General features: G+C 38.1%; 1 protein-coding gene across 1 annotated transcript in view; it reads right to left on the minus strand.

Annotated features, from left to right (window-relative positions):
• The window catches only part of RASGRF2 (Ras protein-specific guanine nucleotide-releasing factor 2), a gene marked incomplete at its 5' end in the record, with an annotated part of 128,110 nt that overhangs the window by 41,669 nt on the left and 61,780 nt on the right, over positions 1-24,661 (minus strand). The window contains 9 exons of the mRNA XM_010008411.1: positions 4,687-4,776; positions 6,089-6,214; positions 10,311-10,699; positions 11,018-11,266; positions 13,583-13,665; positions 17,397-17,533; positions 18,371-18,437; positions 19,401-19,561; positions 24,283-24,401. Coding sequence (XP_010006713.1) covers positions 4,687-4,776; positions 6,089-6,214; positions 10,311-10,699; positions 11,018-11,266; positions 13,583-13,665; positions 17,397-17,533; positions 18,371-18,437; positions 19,401-19,561; positions 24,283-24,401 — 1,421 coding nt within the window. The remainder of the gene's footprint in view (positions 1-4,686; positions 4,777-6,088; positions 6,215-10,310; positions 10,700-11,017; positions 11,267-13,582; positions 13,666-17,396; positions 17,534-18,370; positions 18,438-19,400; positions 19,562-24,282; positions 24,402-24,661) is intronic.

Here is a 24,661-nt window from a genome sequence, read left to right on the forward strand (position 1 = left end):
GAAAGAAAGAGGTCAAGTCACTGGTGCCTCTGAGCAGGCAGATGTGTCTGATTGCTCAAGGCTTATCTACCACTCTGAGAAGCATATAGGTGCTAGGAGCAATGACAGTCATGAGAAGGGAGATTGCTCAAGGCTTATCTACCATAACTTCATTCTCCTCCCTTGCTGAAGAATGAGCTTTACTGCTGTGAATGCAAGCTATAAAAGACTGGATAATAAGGATTATTTGACCTCTCAGTTTCTGTGATAGAACATGTTAGTATTACTACCAATTTTTTTTTTAAACTGGCAAAAGAATGAAGGAATGAAGTAACCCATTAATGAAGACAGAGCACTAGAACTGCAGCAAAACATGAGCCATCCAGCCATCCTCCATATCCTTCAAAAAAGAAAGGACATGTAAAAGACACAGTATGCTCTATTTACCCCTAGTGTGCATACTATCATTCATGTGGGCATTAAGCTCTGCACCTGAGGTGCCTTATTTAACTTTCACTTGGTATTTCTATTTATCTTTGTAACACTGTTAAAATAAACAAGAAACATGCAAATATTCTGGAAGAGAATAGACCAAAATGTTTTTAAGATGTGTAGAGATTAATATTTAACTAGACAGACTAAAGAACAGGACAGGTAGTAGAGCTTGGCATGATAAAAGCAGATACCTGTAAAGTAAGTCACTTTAATGGCAAAAAAATCAGTAAGTCAAAAAAAAGCTGCTGGAGGGCATAAGAACCTCAACCTGGTTCAAAGACAGGTCACAACTACTGCAGGAAGCTCAACATGTTGTAGAGCAATGCTGTGGTCCCCAGCCTTTTCAGAAACTTATACACTAGTGCAGCTATGGTGTGGTGGGGGAACCCAAGCAGGAGGTGTTCTTAGGACACTGCTAGCCCTACACATGCATCTTATGTGCAGCCAGACAACAGATGAACCTGACAGATGAGGGTGCCTCAAAACCACTATCACGGTCCCTGAAGCACAGCCCTGTTCCCCACACTGTGGGGATGGAGCAGACTGAAACTATCACCAACATGCACTGAACTCAGGCTGCATCCAAATGGGAAGGTGGACCAGTAGCTAGAGCAGACCAAAAGCACTGAAGAGTCTTTCAGCCTGGCTTCCCATTATGTGGTCATGAAGCCTGCAGACAAGAACAACAAACACAGTGTTTCCCCCATTGCTTATCTCATGATAAGCAAAGGCATCATACCCCCTGGGAGAGCTGTTCATGAGTGTTGTATATTTATCAGTATATAAACTGACTGTTGCAGGGTGGTAGCAAGTATAAATCATTAAGGCCAGCACCCTCCACAGGAGATGATCAAATGCTCTTCATGTCTGGTTCTGGCAGAAGTTCTGACTATAGGGCTTCCAGATGAGTCCAGTAACCTGCATGTCTCAATGTGTCCCTGAACAGTCAGACCTAGAAGATGGGAAGTTGAGAAGAGCTAAGAGATCATACCCTCAGGAAAGAAACAAAACAAAATAAAATGGCCAGAAAGCTTCAGGAAACAGTGAGAACAGAAGACACACAAATTACCTCCTAATACTGTCCCACAAACCTCCAGTTGTTTCCAGCTCCTGCACCTGTTCTAGACTCCTGGTCAAGTAACTGCTAATGACTCTTGCTTGCAGGAATCTGTCCACTTTTTGAACCCGGTTAGGCCCCTTCTCTTCATAATGTCCCTCAGCAGAATATCAGAGGCCTTCTATTTGTTGGACAAAGAACAACATACTTGTGTTTGTTTTGAACCTTGACGTCATGAAACCCATCTGATGCCTTCTACCTCTTGTACCAGGAACAGCAACAAATGCCTACTAACTCTTCCTGTGACATCCATGATTTTGCAGAACTTTCTCATCAATCCTATAAGTCATCTCTTCTCCAAACTTCAAATGCACAGAAGCCATTTCACAATTCCAATTACCCTCGATGTCAAATTCTCCATCTTCTGTAGTTCTCAAGCCCTTATCTCAAACAGGACACATCACTACCAGAGCCTTCCATATGTGTGCAAATTCTGGATATATACTGCAGTGGAATAATGGTCTTATCTGTGTTGTTTTCTGTGCCTTTCTTAATAACACCTGATACTGCCTTTACTTTTCTGGCTCTTGCTAAGACACTAAGATCTTTTAATGCAACTATCTACCTACTGTAATCTTCAGATCTCAGTCCTGAGAAGTAACATCCAGCACAGAGCCCATCCTCTCAGGTGTGGAGCTCAGACTCTTTTTCCTCATGTGCATCACTTAGTATTTATCAAACACTGAAATTCACCTGCCATTCTATTTATTTCCTGTGTAGGAGTATGTTAAATGTTACACATCACAATGTCTGCAGCAGTGAGACCAAGAACAAACAGAAAAAAGAAAAAAAGCCATAAATATCATTTACTAGCCGCACTTGATTCACTGAGGATTCATGTCCATCCTATGCAGTGAATACAACAGGAGCCCACTGGGAATAAAAGGTGTTATTTAAAAACTCCCACACCATTCTGATAACACATATATGGGGAGAAAAATTATTTAAGTTACCCAAATTTGAATGGCATGACTCTACAGCTTTAATACCATCCCTACTGTGATTAATTGCATAAAGTTACCTAACAGGTGATTCAACTACGTAAGCTCTGGTTTTTAGCCTTGTATTTTCATATTAATTACAGGTGGAACCTGTCCCCAGACACCCCACCACACACTTTTCTTGTCAGAGTTGCTGCAGAACCTTATTGTTTCTCACATCATCAATGAAAATTAGCTTTCATGCAAAACTAGCTCAAACAGCAAAACAAAAAAGTGCTTAAGAATATTAGGAATGTTGTTTTCTCCTTTTTCAACATCCTCAGGCATTGAGATTTGTTCAGTTGATTGCATATTATATATTTTATTTTCTCTCATACTTCAATACTACAGATACTAAAAAGTTGTTCTTTTAACAACACAAAAGACATAATTTTAATTGAATTGGTGGGAAGAAAGTAGTTTTTACTCTTCGTGAATTTTTTTGAATAATTTGTAAACACACGGGAAATACTTAATAAAGCAAAATGTGTTGCTGATTTCTTGGCAGTGTCTGAATCCAAAGGCAGAGGATATTACTAATTTTTTTTAAAAAAATATTAAATGTATGTTTGTGACATAAAGTCACATAAAGGTTCATAAAGTTCCTAAATTGAACATTACTCTCTTGTGTTCATTTAAAAATCACAGGAAGTATACAAGAGTAATAGGAATACTGATCCACATTCATCTGAAGATTATTTTCTCCTGATGCCTCCTGATGCATCAAGTAAATGACCACAACTCTAGACATAGCAAATACAACATCCACTGAAACCAATGATGATTTACTGACTTGCACAGAGTTAAATGGGTGATTTTGAGACTAAGGTCTTCCAAGCTGTTTCCTGACATTCCAACAGTTATGATGGAAGAGGCAGGTGTTAATTTACAGTTGGACTATGCTTTGTCATACATAATCAAAATGAACTGTGGGACTGTGCATGACTGTGTGTCAATGCAAAGTGAAAGTGATTTTGTGGACTTTTAAAATGTTGCTTTTTATTTGTAACATGACCTAGGACAGGATTCAGACAGTGGAAGGTACTAGTAAGTCTACACGGTGAGACAGCAAGTGAACTAAACGAATTAAAACAAATATTTTAAGTTGCAGTAATACTTCCAGCCAGTAGACAACATAAATGCACTCCAAAGAGTACACAGTATTCCTTTACAATAATTTAGTTAGTACAATTGCTCTTAGGTATACCAACCTTGGATATAAAAAGACTCATTTTCAAAATCTTAAATTGTAAGTGAATTAAAAGTAAAACCCTCAAAGACATGAGCTAGATCTTCAGCAGTTTACATATATGTGAAACACTAATCTTTCAGAAGTAGGTTGAACTAGAAATATTAAGGACAGAGTACAAGAATTCAACTAATAGAAGATGAACTGAAAATGTGGAGTGATAAATGCAATTCTGATTAAGACAGCAAGCAATGCTATCATGCCTTTATACCATGATAGCTCAAAACCTCACTGAATACTTTGGCTATCTCCTTAGAGCCCACAAAACAAAGGCCCAAAGCTCACATGAGCTTCTTGAAGGTATGTTGTATAGTATGCAGTCCTCATTTGTTAGGTTTCATGTTTTGTTTTAAAAGATATTTCTGAATATATTCTCAGCCTTTCCTTATTTCAAGTAGACAGGATGTTGGCCTCTGGCAACTCCCCAGGATGGGGTGGTATATAAGCAGCCTAAAAGCCTATTTTAGTCTTTGACTATATAAATAATAGAATCATGGAGTTATGACTTAATCAGCCAAAATTCCCAGACTGCTGCAGCAGGAAATGCAACAGGGTGGATGTATCTGATCAGTCTGGCTAAAGCTTTTTGAGTCACTCTTACGGGTCAATTTCACTTTCAGTTAAAGGAGTTACATTACAATACTGTCATACTGGCTACATAACTGGAAGCCAAGGCCCTGATTATCTATGGGTGCTGTACTGCAATGTCCACACAAAGAGCAGGATTCCAGACTCCAAACACTAGCAGATTAAAATAACAAATCAGTGGCTATTCAGGATTCAGGCAAGTATGTTCTTCAGAATATTTACCTGTTGAGACCTAAGTATCTTACTGTTATCTCTTTTGTACAGTACATTTCTCTCACCTGGTGGACTCCCGTGCCCTGCTGCAGCTGTAGCAATAGCAAAAGCAGAAGCAGGAGAAACTGAGCAGTGGCTGTTGTCAGCAGCTTGTACTGTAAAGGCAACAGACAGAAAAAAGTTAGCAACTTTTACATCCTTTTAATATTTTTCAAGTTAAGTAACAGTGATACTTAAAATCTTCACTTATGTTCATACATTGTGAATACTTATTGTTTTCATTGCTAGGGGCCTTAGATATTAAAGGAAACAAAAATATAATTATATTTGTGATTTAAGTTTTATGTCCAGGTCAGTGTGATTAATGTTACTATGGGGAAAAAAAATTTAAAAAAATCTAGGACACTGCCAAAGTAAAGAGCAAGCTGTAACCAAACATCATCATCATCAGCAGCATCATCATCATCACAACAACAAAAACAACAAAAATGGTGTAGAAAACTAACCTAAACAAAGAATCATGTTAAGAGAACTAAGCATATTAACCAACTGCTGCTCATTAGATCCACCTGTTTTCCCAGATGACTGCCTAGCATTAGTATATTTTTGCATAATTTATCAAACTTTCTCTACAGGGAGTTCTGTGACCATTGCTTCTGACTAGTGCTCAGAAAATACAGCACTGTTGCCTTCAGCTTTGAAATCCCACATCCTGCCATCTCACTATAAATATACCCAGTAACAGAAGATTACTATTGGTTTAATATTAAAGTGTCTCAGCAACTTAATAACAGGTTAAGAAGACTCTGCGAGTTGTTGTTTTTTTTAAACTCAGCCATGAAATAACTGCCTAGAGATCTGGCTTGCATGAGATGGCAGCATTTTAAGTGTTCATGGATGTAGCTCACAGCTCGGCTAATGACTTCAAAGAGCCATGTGACAGCTATTTGAGGACCTCCAGCTCCCATTTTTCCTCTTCAGTTGTGCAGTTTGTTCAAATTTTGGAACGAATAATGTGACACCATCTGTAGATGTTCAGTGTTAGACAAAGAAACAGACACAGTCACTCCTCACTTGACAATAATGGGTGTTGTGTACTTTATGATTACATATGGTGCCCAAAATATGTCCCTTTTACTAGCTCAAAAGAATCTGCCCAAGGTCTTGAGAGTTTAGTGAGAGCAGCACTGATTCAATACTAGCCTTCAGCTTGGGCACAGCCTGCTCAAGCTCTTGAAGAACATTTCATCACACCAAAGTCCCAAGCCCAAGTTCCTTGTTGCTACTATACAAATAAACTACAGCAACTCATGTTCCAGTGGCTTGGTTTTTTTAAATACCTGAGAAATAAGGAAACTACAAGAAAAAACACATTATTAAAGCATTTTTAGTTCATAATATTTTTACAGCTACACTATTTAAAGACTTTGAGGTGCCTGACAGAGGCAAGAAACATAAGGTTCTCACCTCCTGGTTGACGATAGCGGAGATGACGTGGTGTTGAAGGGGATCTACACGGGGAAAGCTCTGTGGTGTCCCCTGCTGAGGTGCTTTCAGGAATAGTCCGGTCCACTGACACAGATTCTAGGACTGCTGCTTTAAAAGAGAAGAAATGTTAATACTGGGGAGATCATTTGCAATTTACAACTCTTGTAAATACTATATTCTACCACATCACATTATGCAATGCTGTACCAGATTCTACCATATTATGCTACAGTATTTTCTACTATATTAAGCTACACTATACTACATTATACTATATGATACATATATATAACAACTTCTATTAATGAATGTGTACATTATTACATTACATTGCATTACATTACTGTATTTGTAAGGGATATATGTTCCTTGAAAATATCAAGAGGTCATAGGGAACTACAACATGGGGCTTTAAGATACGTTTTTTTTAAAGGCAGTTTGTCTTAGATATGGAGTGTCTCTGCAGAAATTGTGGAGCATCTGGGTGATCCAGGACTCACAGTTTACAAACACCAAAAGACAGAAAGTTTGCAAATGATCAGCTTTTACAATCTGAACTGTACTGTATTGATAAAAAAAGAACACATACATCAAAGAGGGCTTCTCTGAAAGGTAATGTTTAAAAATGGCCATTAATTAATTGCACTTGGTACCAGTATTTTAATGCCAGCCTAATACCACTAAATACCATCTAACACAAAGTTGTATACACTTAATCCGTGGATTATAGTTGTTTTGAACAGTACTGCTTCTGGAACTTGCCATGATGCTTTTGCATTACGAAGTCTCAGCAATAATTATGCTCTGGATGAAGTTAAACAACTGGGAAAGTTTTTTACCAACAACATAGGCACAGAAAAGCTCATAAAAAAAGACCCTGGTGAAAACCAGTAAGTTGTCAGTTTTAAAAATAGCTTGGACAAGACTACACTTTAAGTCAGCAGAATATGCAGTGAGATGCACATGTAATAAGGGTACTTGAACTCACAGGTTTTGTAAGAGCTAGGGAAAATAATCCTGGATAGCTATTTTTAATCAAAAACTGCCAAATAAAGTGGCTAAACAGCAGTGGGGAGCAGATCACTGCGTGGAGGAGTTCTTCTGTCAGAAGATAAAAAAGCAATGACAGAAATACTACTTCCAAAATTAGATAAAACAAGATGGTAAAACATATCTTACATTTGACATGAACGACAGCTGCACCTGCAGCAGAAGTATTGTATATATAAATATAGATATAAACAAAAACTACGGAAAACATAAACTTTGAAAGTAAACAACAGCTTTTGAAGTAGGCAAAGAACGTGGAAATTCCAGGATGTAAATTGACAACATTCAAGGACAACAGCCACCACCACAATAATACCTCCTGGGGAATCAAATTTCATGGCTATGTTGGATTTAGAGTAAGCCATGGCAGTTTTCTTGGAGAACTGGCAGTAGCTGAGTAACCATATTAACTGTAATGGGATGGTGGCTCCTGATTAAGTAGAACTGGTCTCATTACCCACAAACCTTCAGATACAAAGAAACCCATTAATTCTGAAAACATGCAGATTAGCATTTTGCAGTTCTTCTGCTACCCACTTCAATTCCCCTTGTTAGGTTTCCTTCTAAACTTCCTCCTCTTCCTCAACACCCTGTGTGCAGTCAGTAACAAAAGGACTTTCCCCTGCAGAACAGATCTATCTAGCTGCAAATTCCTCTAAACTGAGTGCAACCTGGTCAGCAGGAGATCCCCAAAGGGATGTGAGGCCCAGAGCAGACAGCAGTTCAGCATTTAAATGAGGTTCTTGCCATTTCCAAATGCTCTTCAGGCTGCCCAGATGACACTGCCAGCTTTGATAGAGTGGAGTGCAAAATCTGAAAAGCCCTGAAACACTGCCTAGTGCTAAAGCTAGACCAGAATAATCTGCTCTTACTAGTTTACTTTACAGTGCACAGCAAAAAACATGACACCTAAGGCTTCAGTTACCTATGTACAATTAATTTTTAGGTATGGCCTATTCTTTGGGGCATGCTGTGCTCTCACATTGATTTGAATGTGGTTATACTGGTGCACAAGAAGAATTTGCCCAACTCTACACAGTAAATACTACATTATATATACATTTATAAATACCCTGTAATGCCATTCATTAAAAAACATCCAGCATACAGAAATACAATAATAATGTGTAATAGCCAACCAGCATAAAGCAAGGGCAAGCATAGACTCCTATAGTGCTAAGATCACTAAGAAGATTTTTTTGTCAAGCAATAGACTACATTCTGTAAAAACAATCCCTCTGCATAACATCACTTCAAATTTATTACCAGGGCACTTATTTCAATTCACCAGTAAGGAGCAGACATAATGCTTCAATCTTATTTTCCTTAGTTTATGTTTGGTAATGTTTTTCTTCTTTCCCCTTGTGTTATATCTATTTTCATTATTGCACTACTTGCAAGTAAAATTGAACTACATTTTATTCACATTTACAGTTCAAATATCTCAGACTGTAAGCCATGCCACCATGACCATCTCTAAGAATGAATTTTTTGAATAAAAGAACATTTTTCCCCCCCTCATCTTCTCTTTAATTTAACAATACAAAAAATTACTATATACTTCTATATTTCAACAAGAACACCACCCCTCCATCCCCTAAAGACCCATGGAAAATAAGTACACACTTATGCATTCTAGGAGATTAGAGCTCCTTTCTTGCTTTGCCATCTACATGCACAACAATCCCACTCCAGATGCCCACAGTGAGGTTGACACCAAGTAACTTTAGCCCTCTGGGAGTAGTACCTATTTCAAGGTGCCTTGCATAATCCATAGAGGAAAACAAGCATTTGCAGAGGAATAATTAATCTATTTTACACATCTATTTTCTGAAGAGATACCAAGCGGATGGTATGAATCTCAAGAGTCTACCAAGTGCATAACATAAATTATTTGTTTGGATTAGTGATGAAATCTTTCTGGAAAACTAATCTTTCTGTTACATAAACATGTTAAAGCTGTTAGGTCTTTACAACCGTATTTCTTTTTAACTCAGTATTTTACTTCCTATAGTAATGGTACAGCTCCAGAATCTTTCACTTTGGGAAACACAACTGACATTGGATATTTCCTTCTGCCTTTCTCCTTAACACTCTGCTAACGTGAAAACAGACATGGCCTTTCTGCCATACTGCTATTCCTACAAAGATGCAACAAAGTGGTGGAATCAGAAAATGCATCACAGCCTCTGTTGGAGTGAAGAAGAAGCAGAATATTTGTTTTCACAGCACAAAAAAATTGCAGTTATCAGAAGAAAAAAAAAAAAAAAAAAAAGAGAAAAACACATAGAATAAAAGAATCACAGAATGGTTTGGGTAAACCCAAAACGTAAACATGGGCCCAAAAGGTAAACACAGGCCAGCAATGTGTACTTGCAGCCCAGAAAACCAACATAGTACTTCACCACCCGAAGGGGCTACTGGAAAGCTGGGGAGGGACTTTTTACAAGGGCATGGAGTGATAGGACAGGGGTAAAGGCTTTAAACTGGAAGAACGGAGATTTAGGTTAGACATTAGGAAGAAATTCTTCGCTATGAAGGTGGTGAGACACTGGCACAGTTTGCTCAGGGAAGCTGTGGATCATCTAGCTCCAAGCCACCCCTCCACAGGCAGGGACACCTTCCACTTGACCAGGTTTCTCAGAGCCAGATCCAACTTTGTCTGAACACTCTCAGGGAAGTGCACCCATCAAGTACTGGAAGGTGCCCTAAGGTCTTCCTGGAGACCTTCTCCAGGCTGATCAGCCCCAACTCTCTGTCTGTCTCCATAGCAGAGCTGCTCCAGCGCTCTGATCATCTTTGTGGACCCCTCTGGACTCACTCCAGCAGTCCATGCCCTTCCTGTGTTGGATTCTCCAGAACTGTACACATTACTCCAGGTGGGGTTTCACGAAAGTGGACTGAGAGCAGCCTGGAAGAGGACTTGGGGCTGCTGGCTGATAAGAAACTCAGCATGAGCCAGCAATGTGTGCTTTAGCCCAGAGAGACAAGGGTGTCCTGCGCTGCATCAAAAGAAGGGCGGCCAACTGGCCGAGGGAAGGGATTCTCCACTTGAGGACCAACTTCCCAGCAGTAATCTGATAAATGTCAAGCCTACCTTAGAGACTTCCCTATTTATCAAAAGTAACAGCATTCTGTGGATCCGTAATACCTCTTCGAATGCTTCTCCTCAGCTTGTTGCAGAGATCGACGCGCGGGTTCTCCAAGCTGTCCTCTATGGTGCCAGGGCTTTGCTCAGGAGAGGAGGGCCCTTTGCTAAGGTCCAGTGGTACTTTGCTGCCTGTTGGCGGTGGGGAGGTGGCTGGGCTGTAGGACGAGGTAGGACTGCTTGCCACAGAAGAAGCAGAGAGGTCAAGGGCACCGATCCTTGAATTCAGTGGTGAGGTCAACGACAGTTTTCGGGTTCTGACAGGTGAGGAAGTTCTGGAGAGAGACAGTGGAGGAGGAGAAGAAAACTTGCGACAGAGATGTGGTGACTTCCCATCAGCCAGGTACTCTCCCCTGTTGTTTTGACTGGTAGCAAAGAATAACTCCAAAGACCTGAGAGTAGGAAACAGAAAAAAGCAACAGGTGACAACAAATGCTGAGCAGATTTAAATGAAAACACTGACAAAGGTACGTTTTGTGAAGCTGCGTGGCACTGCAAAATCCATGTGACACTTAGTCCCCAAAGGCTGGCCAGAAAGTTAAGGCAGACTTATGTAAAACCTTGCATCCTCTTAACAAAGGAAGAACTTTCTTCTTAGATTATTTATGTAACAGAAAAATCATGGTTAAAAAAAACAACCCCAACGTAACAACAAACGATGCCACGCCAATTCCACGAGAACCCTATGACAGAAAGGGAAAAAAGCTCACCTGACAGGAATGGAAGTGAAGGGCCGTCTGTATATGTCTGAAAGCTTCTCCAGGACAACAGCTGCTGTGGTAAATATGCGGTAGGTGTGCAGGAAAGTGTTGAGGAAATCAATGCTCAGGAACCGCAGGTCTGTCAGCCGCTCCAGAAGGCGCTCCACGCTGGCGTAGCGGATCTGGGGCACTTTGCAGGAATTCAGTGTTTTGCTGAAGCAGATGTCAATGTCATCCCTGTGGAGACGAGCATCAGACCTACACAAAAATTAAGTTGGGAACATTTTACCAAAGTTGGAAGAGTTATGACGGGGCAGTAGTGGCACTGCTTTAGCTGCTCCTGTCAACATGGGAGCAGCAAACACATACACGTTCTTGTGCTTCATCAACACAGGAAAACTCCTTATCTCTGCTGATCCCTGTTCCCAGTCAGTTACACACCATGACACACCTAAGGGAATTGTTTTGTTGGTGGTTTGTTTTTTTTATTTGCAAATCATTAGCTGAAATTTCAAAGTCTAAGAAATCTTTACTGATGCTTAAATTCCTGAAGTGTAACAGAGCTGTCCCCTCTTCTCTCTTTCAGGCTGTTGTGTCCTGCAGTCCAGCGTTACTAGAAGCTAGCACGAGAAAAACAGTGGACTGATTGCAACTTTTTTTCTGCTGGGATCTAGCTTTACCTAAAATGAACTAATGGACCCCAACAGAAGACAGCAAAATTAACCCCTTAGCTAAGACTAAGGCTCACTTCTAAGATAATACCTGCCCTCAGGCTCCAAGAATTACTTTTATTACCAAAAAATAATACTAGAAGCGCAAGAGTATAAGAAATCTCAAATTTTGAAGCAAAAACCATGGAGAGGTTTTGTTTCAGTGGAAACAATGGACTATCTTTTGTTTGGACATTAAAAAAAACCCCACACGTTTACATAATGTGTTTTTTCTCATGATGGGTTTTTTCCAAATTCAGTTTTGCTTGATTTTAGCTAGTTAAAGTCTTAAGTTTCTAAAAAAATGACATGGATACTAAGTAAAGCATCTTTCAATAATATCTGATCTTTCTGTTAAAAGTGACTGGATTTTCTTAGGATACAGCATTAAGTCATTCCACACAATTCTACACTGCATTACATAAAAGAAACAACTTTTTTTTTTTTTTTTTTTTTTAAAGTTAGGTCCTCAGAAAAGTGGGAATTTTTAAAATTTAATCCAAAGACATCTTACACTAAAAGTCAATGTGTGCTAAAAACCAGGTGAGTAAAATTGCAGAAGGAGAACACCAAGCTTGTGTCTGTCGTTCAGATCCTGTAAATTTTCTAGAATTAAGATTTCTTTCTCCTGACACTGGGATTAAGACCTTGTGTACTCTACAGATTGAAAAGGGGTGTATTTTTAACATCCAGCAGGTAACAGAAGTGTTTACACACTGGAGAGTTCCTTGAATAAAACTGAAGACAATAAAACACCTTCTTCCCAGGGATCAAAGGTATGTGCCCTAACAGTGTATCCTGAGATGTTACCTCTTCTTCATTTCTAAACATACACAAAGAGAAGAGAGGCAAAAACTACAAAAGAGGCATTTGAGAAACCTTCATGTACAGAGTACATCCAAGAGAGAGAAATGTCCCAGTGACAGGTAACAGTAAGAAAACTAATATTTCTATCTTTGTGTTCTATTTCTTAATATTTACATTGGATAATAGTAGGTAAGACTTATGTAAATATTGAGCTTTAGAGTATCCAAGTGGTAGAGCATCCAAGAGTAAGAAATTTGGAATCATGTACTGAAAATCACTGTCCTCCATCTAAAAATTACTTATAACAATAAAAGACTGAAAGAATACAAAAGTGAAGGAAGCAGATTTATGAGTATTTATGTTACCTTGATGTGGTAAATTGCAGTGTTTTGATAAAATAAATTTTTGTCAGAAATAAGGAAACAGAGTTGAAAAATTTTGGCTAACACAACAAAATACCTTGGAAAATAATACCTTTCTTCAGTCACCTACATTCTGAAGACATTTTAAAACATATTGAATAAAATTCTAAGTGGTAAGACAGATAAAAGCTAACAGAGAGTGAAATTATTAATCTGATGTACAACTGAAAGCAGCTTCACAAATAATAGAGAAATCTGAGCTGTGACCCTATACAGTCCAATACTGTATTGAGACTTTACTATTTTAAGTCAACCCTACCATTTAGAATAATAGATTCATAGAATGGTTTGGGTTGGAAGGGACCTTAAAGATCATCCAGCTCCAAACCCTCTCCTGTTGGCAGGGACACCTCTCACTAGAACAGTTGGTTTAAAGCCCCATCCAACCTGACCTTAACACTTCCAGAAAGACATTTGAAAATGTATGTGTTGGGATGCAGAATTAATTCCATCCAACAAAAATGGAGAAAACCAAATGTGTTTGGTTTTTTTTTTCCCACATAAACATTTCTTCAGGTTTTTTTGTTATCAAAAAAACCCCAAACCACAAAAAAAAAACAACAAAGCAACAAAACAACCACAAAAAAAATCCAAACAAGCAATTTTGTTCACTGTGAAAAAATTGCTGCACTTACTTGATCATATGTGGCACTGTGACTTTAGAGTTTTCTTCAAATACTATGGTCATTAAACCATTGCACCTTATATTGTCAATGCACTGTGAAAATAAACATTGAAAATTGTTAAAATCAAAATGTAAGCTAAGGGGACTAACGTCCACACTTTTCAACGCCTTTTTTTCCCCATGATTAAGTATTTTGATTTGGAAGTGAAATTTCCTTTGAAGTTCCATTGAAACTGGACAAAATTAAGTATCTCTAGCACTTCCTGAATGAGTGTTAAGCTTGAAAAATCAATACTGCAAGAAAGTTAGAATACTTTACACACAGACAGATACACTAATACCTTAACCTTCACACTTTTCAGAAAGACCCAAAAGAAACAGAAGCAGTTTATAGAAACATACTTTTAAAAACAAAATAAAGCAGTGCTGCTACTGGGAAACACAGCTACAAAGATGCTGCCCAAGGAGCTCTTTGCAACAGCCCACAGAATCACAGAATGGTTTGAGTTGGAAGAGACCTTAAAGATCATCTAGTTCCAATCCCCCTGAATGGGCAGGGACACCTCCCACTAGAGCAGATTGCTCAGGTGTTTTGGGTTAGCTTATTAGATGCTGGAAAGACACTTCAAGGGTATGGCTGCAAGACAAACTGCTATAGAAATTACAGGCTGCCCTGTGGCCAGTAGAAGTTTATGAACTAGTGTTGCAAAAGCTGTACTTCAGGTCTCCCAAGCAGTGCAGCTCTAAGCCATTTGTACATCATTATCTTCTCATTTGTACTTTTATGTAGGTAAGGCAACACAGCACCACCAGCTCTGCGCTTGGAGGCCAGAAGAGAGTTTGCCAGGGGATCCAGACCCTAAGGTCTGCAACAAGCACCTGCTACTCAAACTGCAGAACTCATGTCTTTATACTAGTTGATAGTTTTATTCAGCAAGTAGACACACATACAGAAAACACTATTTCTTTATATCAATCAAAAGCAGTTTCCAAAACTATCATATATGTTAACCTAGACTTCAAGGATAAAAACAGTCTGCTGGCTTTGGACCATCTTTTAGCAAAATAATGATTGATGTTAGTTTGGTCAAACATGGTAATCAGAGGTCTTTGCAGGTTTAAATACATCTACGTACTTATACATTTAAAATATGATCTGTGGTTTAAATCAGGTATTTAAGATTACTTGAAAAGCTAAGTTGTAACAATCCGCATTTTATGAAATAATTACCTAAAAGCACTGAGAAAAACACATCTAATAAAAACACATAATTTCCCCCATGTGCATTTAAAATGTTGGAAAGAAGCCCTTAGTCCTAGTCATAAAACTGTCTGAGGTAATTCAGCACTTTTATCCTCAGTCTGCATAGGCCTAGCATTTATCTCCTTCCTGACAGATACTATAATTCTAGCTAAGGAATGAGTGTAACAGGGATCTAGGGCTGAAGGACAACGAGCTCAAACTAAAAGAAAGGAGGCTTCTTCAGCACCAACAAAATCCATGCGTTTTTCATAAGAAGTGTATGGTTTGCATGAAAGGATTATAAACTCAAGAAGCTTCACTAGGAACATACAGACCAACATAACTTATAAGCACATGTAATTCAATAAGACGCAGAATTCCAGACAGCAAGACTAATGCTGTGAGTGAACACATATACTTTTTTTACTTGCAAACACAGGAGAACACGTATTGACTAAAAAAAATGTAATTTTACATGCCTTTTTTGCCAGCATAGTTCCAGTGTTCTCCTTGAGGGTTGTAGCCAGGTTTAGAAAGCTAAAAATGCTTCTGGGCAGGCAACTTAGTGGTTTTTTAGTAGCAAAGTTTCTGCTGGCAATGGACTCACTCAGAAACACAATTTGATTTTCAGAGATCAGTAGCCACAATGGCTTACTAGTTCCCACGCATTATCCAAATTTCACCCCAAACTTTCTCTCACCAACAGAAGATGGGCGTCATGCTTATTGCATTACTTTTCTCTTTCTTGCTCTCCAATGTAAAGTAAGCAGTAAGTCAGCTGGCTTGGTTCCTATTTGTATACAACAGTACCAATCTGTGCCCCAAAAGTCTGTGCAGCCTGCATAGCATCTTGTGCCCCTTGTCACTCTTTTCTTCCTCTTAAGATGCTGCTTATCCCCTCAGCATCTCTTGCTTCCCTTTCTTTGTAAAGCTGGAGAAGCTTTTTCAGCCTCTCAGTGCTAACAGATCTGTTTTCTCAGACTTTTTCTCACCAGCTTCTGTAAATGGTTGGCCCTGTATCTCTTCAGAATACCCATCTTCAAAAGCTGGGAGATATTCCCTTCCTCAAAGAGGGATGAAGGGAGAAACCCTTCTCTCTGTTTCCCCATCAGCCTGGCTGACCCTTTGGCCAGCAGTGAGCAGCTAGTCATGTTTACCTCTGCCTTGCTCAGACCCTTCCAAGCTCTGCAGAGACATGGCTCCCAGTTGTGGAGCTTTGCAGCTCCTCCCCTCACACCACAGCTTGGAGCTGGAGTCGTTTGGAGACCTGACCTTCAGAGACACACTCATACTCTGATCTCTAGTCTACATGGACTGCAGATGACACTATAATTTAAATTTCTTATCATTTAGGCTAAGGATGGACTTATTCCTGGGTGTCTCATGTTCCAGGCCAATTCTTGAGTGGTCCTTCCTCCCCAGCAAATAATTCCAGTATTTTTAGATGTCAATGGAACAACGTAATTCACTGAAAATCTACTGTGTAAAAAATTCTCCAGCCATGTCTGCCTGTAAGATCTGTATGCACTGAGACACAGCTCACATTAGATTTTGAGATTTTTATCTTCATAGTTTTGCTCTTTCAAAAAGGTTAGTGCAGAACATAGTAATTCAGAACACTTTTAAAATGCAATTTCTACTGATTCTGATGATAAATCATCTCCAGATGTTGCCAGAAACAGTAGCATTTTTAGAAACCTGTCAAATTCCAAAGTGATACTTGTTTAATCAACATTTTCTCATGAAAGTAATACAGGATGGGACACAAATTCAGAACTATGAGAGATCTATGTACTTGTTGGTTGCATTTATAAACAAAACAGCAATAGCCTTAGCTCAGATCTGGTTAGCTGAAAGTTCAGATTTTTCTCTGTGCATTCAACTTTTTCCCCAGATATTTTATGATCAAAGTTTGTGTATCATGTTGTTAGACAAAATAACAAAAAAGAAACCCAAAACAAAACAAAACCCAAAAAACCAAACAAAAAACCCCCCAAAACAAAATAATAAAAAAAAAATCCCACACATTTTCCCCTGACATTGAAGTATTTTAAAACAGCACTGCTCTTCATTCACAATAAAGACAGTTACTCCTCACAGTCAGAATGCTTAGTAATTATTTATAATGGTCTATTGTTACTCTTTTTGGTGGAAAATAGAGCTTCTTCCACTTCCTCACTGAATGAGATATGATTGTTGATATGATATGGTATAATTTTCACACTCAGGACTCTCAGGTATTTTTTGATCTGTATGAAGGTTATGAACAAACCAGTACTATCCTCCTTAAATCAAAATATGTATCTGGATAGGCTCTCAGACAAAAAATTGCTATCATTAGTATTATGCTTATCAAGTGCTAAGTTTGGCTTTTATTTTCCATCTGCCTCACTGACAAACATGTTCCACTGATGACTCAAATGCAAAGACAGAATTTTAAGGAAAACAAGTAACACTAACGTATTTTCATATAAATCACAGTTAATCAGCCCTCAAGAAATCAACACCCCTCTTCTGAATCAGTTGTCAGAAATGCTGAATAAATTAAGATTTCAATACAAACAAGGTAAGGAATGCATACCTGACTTATATCACTTGTCCATGCAGCTTTCTCCTGTCTTGATGGGGCTAGAAGGACAACAGTAAAAGAAGGAGCATCTGTTGGTTCAACCACAAGCTTGAAGTCCAGGTGACCAAACACTTGTCCAGAACCTTTTGCTTTACAGCCAGAAGGGAAATAAAAGTAAAAATGTGAGACTTCAGACTATAAGACAAAGAAAACAAGGGTTTCATTTAAAATGGAAGTTAATTTGAATCTTTTCTCTGCCAAAGAGAAAATCCAATTGGGGATCCAAAACCAATTTCTTTTTTCACATATAACACATTTTTTAAAAGCTGCAAACATGCAATAGTAGGAGTTGCTATAAATGACATTTTAAGAAAACCAAATAAGGCTGAAGTCCTTCTAACACTTCTGCACTGATATACTCTCAGCATACTAGAAATATCACTAAAATTAATGAAATTACGCTCACAGTTCACGTGCAAAACAATCCTTAAACTGCAAGATAGCAGCCAAAATGAGTAACAATAAAATCATCTTGAGAATGTGTTTTGTTTTTTTCATTTTAACAAGCTTACAGTCAGGGTTTGTAAGGAGTCCAAGACAAAAACATTCCTCTAATTCTGCCAACTCACTCAACCCCCATGTATTGAGGAAACCAAATTATCTGCCTCTTCTTTTAAGGTGTACTTTTTACTTTCTGAGATCCTCTGACAAAAGTCAACAAATAATTTGTCACAATCCTTCAGCCAGTTTGCTTGAAAATCTTATGTAGGATGTCGACAACAAGAATGAAAGTAACAAAAACTCTCACCCAAACCAGCAGGCCCACTATTAAACCATTTGTTTTACTGAATCAGTTTAACACTGTACCCTTCTGGTTTTATGAAAGCAGAGAACATATGAACTTGCTTTTATGAAAAGTAAACACAGGGTACCAATTTTAAGAAACTAGACACTGTAATTACTACAAAATGGTGAATTTAACTTACAGTCGTCATCGCTCGCCTCTGTCTCCTCAATCAGGGTGCACTCTATTAAAGACAGAACACCTCCTGTCTATGAAAACAAAGCACAGTTTTCACAGTTTTTGACATTTGCTCCCATTTGTCATTATAGTTATTTTTAAACTTTGGTATATCTTACTCTAAGATCTCACTTTACTCAGAGCTCTTACGAAGATACATGAATTTCATTATACACATTTTTCCTCAAGAACTAAACCAGACAGATAAAATTTAACATTTTTCTTGATCCAACAAATTGGTAATATACTCAAAGTACAAGATTTCTTTCATACTATAATTTATCTCATATATGGACTTGTTCAGAAGCTTCAAAAAAGGTAACTAGAATTTATTTTCCTTCTGAGTTTAAATCAAATACATACAATATTTTTTTAAGGTTCATTTATACTTTATTCACTCTGCAAAATAAACTACTTAAGAGGAGGAAAGTGAGAAAGCACACAAACCTCTCAGAAATGGCTTTGTAAAATTATACTCTATCCAAAATAATCCCCTCCATAAACTACCAACATCTCTTTATTCAAAAGTGAACATAAAAGCCTGATTCTCAACAAACATAACTAGAATGCTCTTAGAACAGCTTTCAGTTTAAGAGAATGTGCTGTTAAGAAAAAAAAGATGGACTTTTAAAATTAATTTTATTAGATGTCTGGAAATTATTCTTTGGTAATTCCACTTGTACTGACTGATCTATGCGCTGAAAACTGACTTAAATTCAGTGCTAGCTTATACAAATAGACAAACTGGTGTCTTGTTTCTGACTCCCAGCTTATAAGAATTATATGGTTCTACCAAAAATATATTGTTAGCAAGAACTTTGAATTCTATTTTTAGAAATGGAAAGATAAAGCAGTTAACTACCGTTCATCACCTTGCTTCTGCTTATAACAATACATGCAAGTTTCAGGTTAAAGCCATAAAATAATAAATAATAAAAATTTCACTGCAGCTGTGTTTTCATTTTATAAATCAAGCCATAATGAAAAGTCAATACCTTAAGAAGATGCAGCTTTCCTCCTGAACTTCTTGTGCAAATTAAAAAATGTTTAGTAAATAAGAAGCACTGCCTTTCTCCTTCCTTCTTCAGAGACAGTGATCCCAGGCGAACTTTACTAAGTTTTCCTCTCTCAACTGAAGGGACTTGAATAAGGGAACCTGATAATAAAGATGCAAAATTTACTGTACTATAGTAATATTTAGTAGGGAGTGTTTAAAGTGTGAATGCATTGAATATTTTTATATTAATTAATGCAAATTTTAATTATAATAAGTATCGATATAAAGCATCTGCTTTAAGCACAAGTCGATGATCCTGTTTTGCACAAGTTCACTTTGTTTTTTGCAATAAATAGGCTCAAGAAGTACATTCTGGACTAATCCTTACGTACACAGCAGGATCAGATCTTGGACAAATTCTCATGCCAGTTAAACACACTAACAGCACAGCAATCAGAAGATGAACAACAAACTGCACTTTTGACAGCTGCTAGACTTGCAAAAGATACAACAGTTACAAGCCAAAGAGGATTTTCCATTTTGAGGGAAAAGAGTCTGTGTGTGTGCCTGTGTGCATAAAAGATGGATATGAAGCACATTTCCTCTTCATATCCTATACTGCATAATTTTCAGTGCTCCACAGCTCATCCAAAATGTGTTACCAGCAAAACACTTCTGAACTAAATTGAACCTGGTGACATAAATCTGAATTTGTGCTCCACAGAATTCCAGACTGGGGACAGCTTCGTTTCTCTCATGATTCATACCTCAAAACCAGTCTCTGACCAGCTTTTCCAGATTGACACCACCATGTGCATCACTTCCAAATTTGGATCTAGAGATAAATTTGGTGGTGAAGTGCAATTCTGCTATAAATCTGAGCAAAAGATTTTTGATACAACTTGCTGTTACAACACAGGGCAGCCAAGAGTCTTCCAAATCTCATGCCCACCCATCTGTCCTCACTATCACCCTTACACTGGCTCTCATCTTATTCCCACAATTAGCTAATTGAACTAGACCAGCAGGAAAACAATGCCCCCCTGCACGGTCCAGTGATGACACAACGAAAGCAACAGCGGCAGAACAAACATGTGGGGATGGATATTGGCCCACGTCTTTCAAAGGCAGCAAGATCTTGGTCTAGCACAGCTATATGAAAGCCCAAATTAGTGGAACTGTCTTGACACAATGCAAGCTCAAAAGAAATTATCCTGAATTCCATTATCCATGAATATCCATTCTTACTCTGCACTGTCAAAAAATTATCTTGTTCAAACTTCATAAACACAAGCTTAAACTAACAAACACAGAAACTAAGCTAACTGAGAAAGCTACTATTTGTCTACATGCCCTATGCTTAGCTTCCTCTCTCTATATAATTAGTCTTAAGTTTAGGTTAATTTAAATTTCTGACTAAAAGCCATAAATACTTATTAACTTGTGTACATTTTCCCTTTTGTACATTTTCACTAAGAAAAAGCCTACTCTCTTCCAATGAGAAAGACAGGAAGGAGATAATACCCACTTTTCTATGTTACACTGACTGCTCCCAAGGTCCTATTGGAGGCCAAAAACAACTAAACAACTGCCCATCACAAAATTCTCACTGTAATTTTTTTCTCCCGAAATTCTCTCTGCACAATCAAGGTAACAATATTCAACCTGTATGGTTCATTTCTGTTTTGCTCCTTAGAACTATAGTCTCTATAAATATGATAGTCTTACAGATACAGCTTTTTTTCCTCCATTAGAATGCTTTCAGGAATACCATATTCTGTTCTGCTAAAATGGGATGAAGTGTTAATGGAGGTGAAATGTTATCATTTAGTAAGGTAAAACAAAATAAAAAAATATATATATATTTAAACTCAAAGTTGAGAGACTGCATTATCTTTCTTTGATACTCTATATTTAGAGAGAGAAGCACGTCTCCTAGATGTGCTGCATGGCTAACATCAAGCAAGGACCTCCTGCATTCCTATCAAGTTTCTATGATTAATGAAACTGGGTGCTTGCTAACCATGCATTTTACTACAGATTTCCTCTTAAGGCAAAAAATGGTCACCATTGGCCAACGTACAGCTGCAGTGAGCAAGTAAGGCTTATTTTAGAACATTCATTAATAGTATAGTTTGGACAACCAGTGTAATCTCAGGGGTTTTTATCCAGCTACAGAAAGTACTTCATTACTGCCAGAATATTCACTCTGTTGGCCTTGGCTGAATCCAAGAAATACCAAAGGTTGTATTAAAAAAACCCAAAAAACTAGCCTACATGTAACATCCTGATTTATAAATTGGATTTCTCCACTCTGGAGATCTTTCAATTTCACCACAAGAATTCTAAAACACTGTAACAGGTTGCTCATTCAGAGATGCTCTGGAATTCTAACCTTGGAACAAAACAACATTTGACTGGACATGGCACAGAGCAACCTGCTCCAGCTGGTGTTGCTTAAAGCAGGTGAGTCTGGACTGGATAATGTCCAGAAGTGCCTTCCAACTTCAGCTATTCCACTTTGCAGTTGTGATATATTTATCAGCAGAGGTAAATTCATAGCAGCTGATGGCAGGAAGATCAGACAGAGAAAGGCCTCAAGATGTTCACTTGTCTGGGTGTCAGCCAATGTCAAATTGCAGACTGAGAGTCCCTGTCTTTTTGCCCCTAAAGAAAAAGATCTTCAATTGTTTGCCATGCCCTACAGTGTGCCAGACAATAAAGTCTGTACCTAAGTAAGAGACAGAAAAGTAGACCTCAAGAAACCTGAAGAAGAATCCACAATCTATACTGCAAAGCACTACCAGAGATAGTTCCTATGGTGTTAACTTGTAGAGTTGACAGAATCAATCTCTTTCTAGAAAAGTAAAGTAATTTTGCCATATGTTATGGCACTTCATATGGCACTATGAACTAACCTTCACAGAAAAAGCTTGACCAAAGGTAAAGGTACCTCTCTCCTTTTTTTAATCTGAAAATAAGTTTCCTGTTCCCGTCTACACTGATTAACACAAAGAAAGTGAAATGAGAGAAGAACATCACAGACAAACTGACCCTACTGTCAGATGTGAAAGGAAAATGGCCTCTGCATTAATTCGTTGGATCTATTCAGATTTCTGCACAAAATCACATGCAACGGATGTTCCAAAAGATAAACTGTGATATAGCCTTGTGTAACATGCAGAAGTTCACTGCCCTTTGACTGTATGCCCAGAAATAAATCTGAATTTCTTTTGCTTAGACTATGGGTTTAACTGGGTCTAACACTCAAATAGTAATCTCTTGCAGACTGATTCCTTCAGAAAAAAGAGTAAGTTTTTACTAATGAAACATTGGGTACACAGAAAAAATTACACCAGCCAACCTTAAAGGAAAAAAATTCAACAAACATATAAATACAAAATATTGTCATAATCTCAAATAAGTATTTTTAAATTTATTTAAATTGCATGGTAAAAGTGAATCCAGGATAATCATAGCCCTGTAGTTTTTTAGCTGTGGATGCAACACAACAGCTTTATATTTTTTCCCAAAGCCATATTCGTAACTTTTGAAATATCTTAGTTATAAGAAATGCACATATTGGATGACGAATCAAGCCATTTAGTAGTGACTGTTTTACAAACAATCTTGGCAGTTATTACAGAAAAATTCGTAGTTTTTTCACATGACTATAGAAATACCCCAGCATGGATTTCAAAATGTATAGAAAGCCTGTTAATTACCAGCTGTGTACACGGCTTTATTAACTGAGGCTATCTAGGAAAGGTCTCACGAAGGGGTGCACCTGTATTGCATTCCTAAGCTTTCCTAAATACACTTAATGCTTTTCAGACACAAAGAAGCTTTTACCCAGATAAAATAGTACCTTTAGTTACTGTAGACAAACACACTGACTTGTTTTAAAAGACCTAGAAGTAAATTATTATATAAATGGAAGAAAAACAAGCTTCAGTTACAAAGCTTTCACATTTGCTGACTTCACATTAGAGTAAATCTCACCAAATAAGAACTGCTACCGTCTGCAGCTCTTGGTAAAATGTGAGGCTTATTTTAAATGGAAAAGATACTTTATCACAATTTTGTGGAACTAAACAACAAATTCCACCTCTGCTATAACTAAGTTTCAATAGAGGGAGTTTTCAAAACCACCAAGAATAGACAGAAAAGAATACAGTTGAGCCCCTCCCCTCTTGTTTTGCTAATATATTACAAGTAGTCCTACAGTCCTGGCAAAACAGGACACCTTTTCTTCACTAGTCCTTCCAGAAGTGCTTTCTAAACCTACCCTGAACTTCAACTAGAGGCCAAAAAATCACCTCTCAAGATGTAAAGTGAGTCAGGTACTGTCAGACGTAAATATTCAGGTATTTTATCTATGCCCACGCTATCTATTTGAGATGTTTTCAAAGCTCTGAGAAAAATGGGACTAACTGCCGGCTCTTTTCCTTCATAGCAGTCACTTTACCACTGCCAAAGCTTCAAGTTTCTCCAGCACTTATTCCCAAATGCTGGTATTAGCTGGGACTGCTGTGTTAACTGGCCAGGCAACCCTGGTCTCTGTGGAGCTGTAGGTAATTTCCATCCCTTTAAAGACACAGCCTAGGCAGAACGTAGAGTACTACCCCATGGGTGCTTTAGCATTCATGTGCTGTTCTTTTTCATGTTTCCTGAAGAAAACAACACAGAAGTGGGTTTCAACTACAACCCAGAATTAGTTGTTATCAGGACATTTTGTGACTTACCCTCCACGGACCATGCTGAGGGTGTTAGCTGTCCCCAGTGCAGTGAACTGCCCAGTGATGGCAACATGAACGATGCTGGTTTTAATACAACTCTGTTCATGATTACAGAGATGGCTTTAAAGAAGAATGTCTTACCTTGGCGTATGAATGTTTGGCTGGTATCTAACAATATATCACAGCCTTCTACTATGGTTCTCTCAATGGCCAGATTCTTCCGGATGTTTTCTGTGTCACTCACTTCATCATGCATCACCCTGTCAGACACAACACAAAATTAACTTTAAACTCCCTGAAATGTATCTCACACCTGTTGTGTGTGTTTTCACTTCTTACACAGTATAGGCACCGAAAGCAGCTGATGTCCTTTGCCACCTGCTACAAAACAAGACATATCCATGCAGTACAAAATCACTCAAGAGCAAAGTTTTTTGCTTTTTTTTGCCCTATCTTTCAAAAAGTTCTTGAAATAACTTCATTTTTTTCAGCAGTGGAACCAGTTTTGACAGACTTGCTT

The sequence above is a fragment of the Chaetura pelagica genome, unplaced genomic scaffold (assembly GCF_000747805.2).
Source record: "Chaetura pelagica isolate M959 unplaced genomic scaffold, ChaPel_1.0 scaffold191, whole genome shotgun sequence".
Lineage (NCBI taxonomy): Eukaryota > Metazoa > Chordata > Aves > Apodiformes > Apodidae > Chaetura > Chaetura pelagica.